This window comes from Abramis brama (genome assembly GCF_963993115.1).
Source record: "Abramis brama genome assembly, chromosome: 10".
Classification (NCBI taxonomy): Eukaryota; Metazoa; Chordata; class Actinopteri; order Cypriniformes; family Leuciscidae; genus Abramis; species Abramis brama.
The window spans coordinates 35,171,215-35,174,738 of NC_139972.1; the positions used below are offsets into that span (position 1 = coordinate 35,171,215).

General features: G+C 35.2%; 1 protein-coding gene across 1 annotated transcript; it reads left to right on the top strand.

Moving 5' to 3' along the window:
• Positions 1-2,283: 2,283 nt before the first annotated feature.
• Positions 2,284-3,231, top strand: LOC311090409 (olfactory receptor 52L1-like; the record flags this gene model as incomplete). The annotated part of the gene is made up of 1 exon (XM_084125664.1): positions 2,284-3,231. The coding sequence occupies one exon, from the start codon at positions 2,284-2,286 to the stop codon at positions 3,229-3,231; it is 948 nt and encodes a 315-aa protein (XP_083981790.1).
• Between the last annotated feature and the right edge of the window lie 293 nt (positions 3,232-3,524).

Sequence of the window (3,524 nt, forward strand, 5' to 3'; positions counted from 1 at the left end):
TCATGCCCACACACATATTGCCTTTCCAAACAAAAAGTGTCTTACAAAATTTAAATCAATGTATTGTTTTATGTGAATGATTAGGCAGGATGATTTTCACATCATTTTGAAGAAAAAACTCTAGGCGACAAAATGCATTATTCAGAAGTCTTGTGGACACATATTTAGTATGTGTTTTGTGGCCTTATTTCAGAAACTTTCATTTTAAGTTTTTTCAATAACCATACATAAACATTATTTTCTCAAAAATACAAACATGTACATACATGTTGCTCACATATTATGGTAGCCCTGTTTGTGATAAATAGAGTGTAATTATACCTTTGCCATTAATATGTTTATAAGCAACTGAAAAAAGCACAAATGTAAGGGCATGTCAGAACATCTCAAGGACCCCTAAAACACCTTAGGCCCCAGAGGGTTAAACTTTACAGTGTGAACGTAACCACTGGTCCTCTAGAAGCATCAAAAGCAAAACTATTATTTAGATTGTCAATAGCGCTCCCTTTAAGCCATCACTTACTTACCACATTCTGCACTCTCACTAAAACTCTTGTCATAAACTGAAGTTGTCTGCACTGCACAGTGAATCTCTTATTTACATCACCTCTGATTGATGCGCATAATATACATGTCTGTGATTGGCTACAATGCTCAACGCTGAAACAACACAATGTAAGTAGTTTAGTTTTGTTTTTGAATAATAAAATATTGTGTCCTCCAGTGCCCGGACTCGACTGTACTCAGCAAATTTTCTAAAATGTTTGAGTCGGTGTCAAGTCCGAGCACAAATTCACCCGAGTGCGTGACAAGTCTGAGTTCATTCAAAATCTGTTACTCAACACGGGTAAATTGCAATCGAGGATTTTTTTAAATCGAGTACTCGACTTTAATCGAGGAATTGTTACAGCCCTAATGTGGTCTACACTGGATGCGGCGCGAGCGACAAATTTCTGACAATAAACTGATGCCTCGTTCTGCTTTGTAACGGGCGCTTTTTCGCGTCTAGGGTAAACAGCTGTTGCGACGTGAGCGTCCGGTGTAGACATAGTTCAACAGTATATATATATATATTCTGTTTATGTATACTGTGTATTCTATATACAGTACCAGTCAAAAGTTTATACAAACGAATAGGAAAGTGTGTCCAAACTTTTGACTGGTGCTGTACTATAATATACACATAAATAATATTGCTTCTGTATTATAATATACACATAAATAATATCGGTGGATATATCAATATCGGGCTTTTTTTTACTCCCTCATATCAGTATCAGCATCGCCCCCCAAAAATCCATATCGGTCGGGTTCTACTAAAAATCCTACTTTATTGTTTCGTATTTAAATACATTTTAGGTTTACGGGACCCAAGGAAATTAGTAACCAACACAGTTACAAAAAATAAGTAATAGTAAATAAATAAGTAAATAAATACCACACTTAATCAACAACAAGTTATTAATACGAACTCAGGGTGCTCCCTTATATATCTAGAAAGTAAAGGGTTAAAGGGATAGTTCACCCAAAAAATTTTTTATTAGCCCATCATTTACTCACCCTGAAGCCATCCTAGGTGTATGACATTCTTGAAGATTGTATTAACAATATTGGAACTGCACAGTAAATTAGAAAATAAGACCTATTGAAAGGATACTGGCAAGTCCCGTTGACTCAACACGCTTCTGACATTGGTGCTTTTGTTACGCCAGATTATTTTGCCCAATATACACGGATAGCTTCCGGGTTGCACAATGCACAACATGTTGCACCTGCAACCTTTCAGTGCCTAATGCAGTCAGTCTTGAGAGACGTGGAACGCTGTAACGTGTATTTGGATGATGTCGATGAATATGATAAAGAGATAATACATGCTATTTTATCTGTGGGCACTGGGCATGGAAGGGCATGGAGGCAGTTACTTAAACTTAAAAGAAGGTTGTCTTCAGAGAGCTTTTTCGAACTGTTTTCAGTGTTTGTTACCAAGGCAATTATCATGTGACCAGTGTCCATATATAGCAATCCAAATCAAACCTTTGCAAAACACTACAGGAAGCATGTTAACAGAGAACATGGTAAGATTCTGTTTTGTAACTAAAAAAAAAAAAAAAAAATCGAATATATATAAACAAAAAAAAAAAACATGTATGCTACTGTTACAGGATTTGATGTTTGCTTGTTGGTGTTTTTCATCTACAGACTTCCTATCGACAGTGACAATTCAACTTGATACAACTAATTATTTTTCAAATAGCTTTCCAAAATAATTACATATCATTCAAGATGCAGTCACTATTAAAGAATGAGTCTAGTGTCTTGGTATTTACACTCTCTGGTCTGAAAGAAACAATGGAAAATAGATATGTCTTGTTTTCTCTTACCGCACTGTACTATCCCTTGATGGTCTTTTGTAATGTAACTATAATTACTACTATACTCTTACATAAGAAGCTTCATGAGCCGATGTATGTGTTTATATGTAATCTGTGTGTAAATGGACTTTTTGGCACTTCTGGATTCTACCCTAAATTCTTGTATGATTTATTATCCCATGATCATGTGATTTCTTATATTGGATGCCTGATTCAGATATTTGTCATTTATTCATCTATTCTGTGTGACTTTTCAACATTAACAGTGATGGCATATGACAGGTATGTAGCTATATGTAGACCACTTGAGTATCATTCAAACATGACAAATCAGAAAATTTTTAAATGTATCCTTTACTGCTGGCTGGCTCCATTTGTTTCCATGTCTGTTCTAATTATTTTATTATCTAGACTCACCTTATGTGGCTTTATTATTGAAAAGTTATATTGTGAGATTTGGGCAGTTGCTAAACTTTCTTGTTTTTCTACAACAGTAAATAATGTGTTTGGGTACATTGTTATTCTTACATTCTTTGGACATGCAGTATTGATATTTTGCTCATACATTCACTTGATTAGAAAGTGCAGGAAGTCAATTGAGGGCAGACACAAATTCATGCAAACATGTGTGCCACATCTGCTTTCACTGATCAATGTGACAGCTGCGTTTATGTTTGATGTGCTGTACAGTCGTTATGGCTCAAAGAATGTGCCTCAAGGTGTGCGTAATTTCATGGCCCTGGAATTCTTACTTGTACCACCTATTTTAAATCCTCTCATTTATGGACTAAATCTGACAATAGTGCGCCAGCAAGTTATGAGGCTGTTTTTCAAGAAACAAATGGGAATATCGGAGTGAGTTTCAGTAAGATTGTGTCACTAAAAAGCCTAAAGGAAGAATATATTTTTTAGATGTTGTAGCAACTCAAAATGTAATAACAAAGCATAATGTAATAACTGCACATTATGTTATAGGTATTAAGCCTTGTCTGTGAAACACAACAGTTAAATAAAAAAATTTGGATAATGACATGCTCCATTATTTTGAGTCACTTTAACCCAGAAATAAATTTCACGAGTTTGTGTGCCCATATAATCTTAGCATAAGTGGTAAATGGATTTAGCTTGCTGTCTGCTATAGAGGGGCTCAGA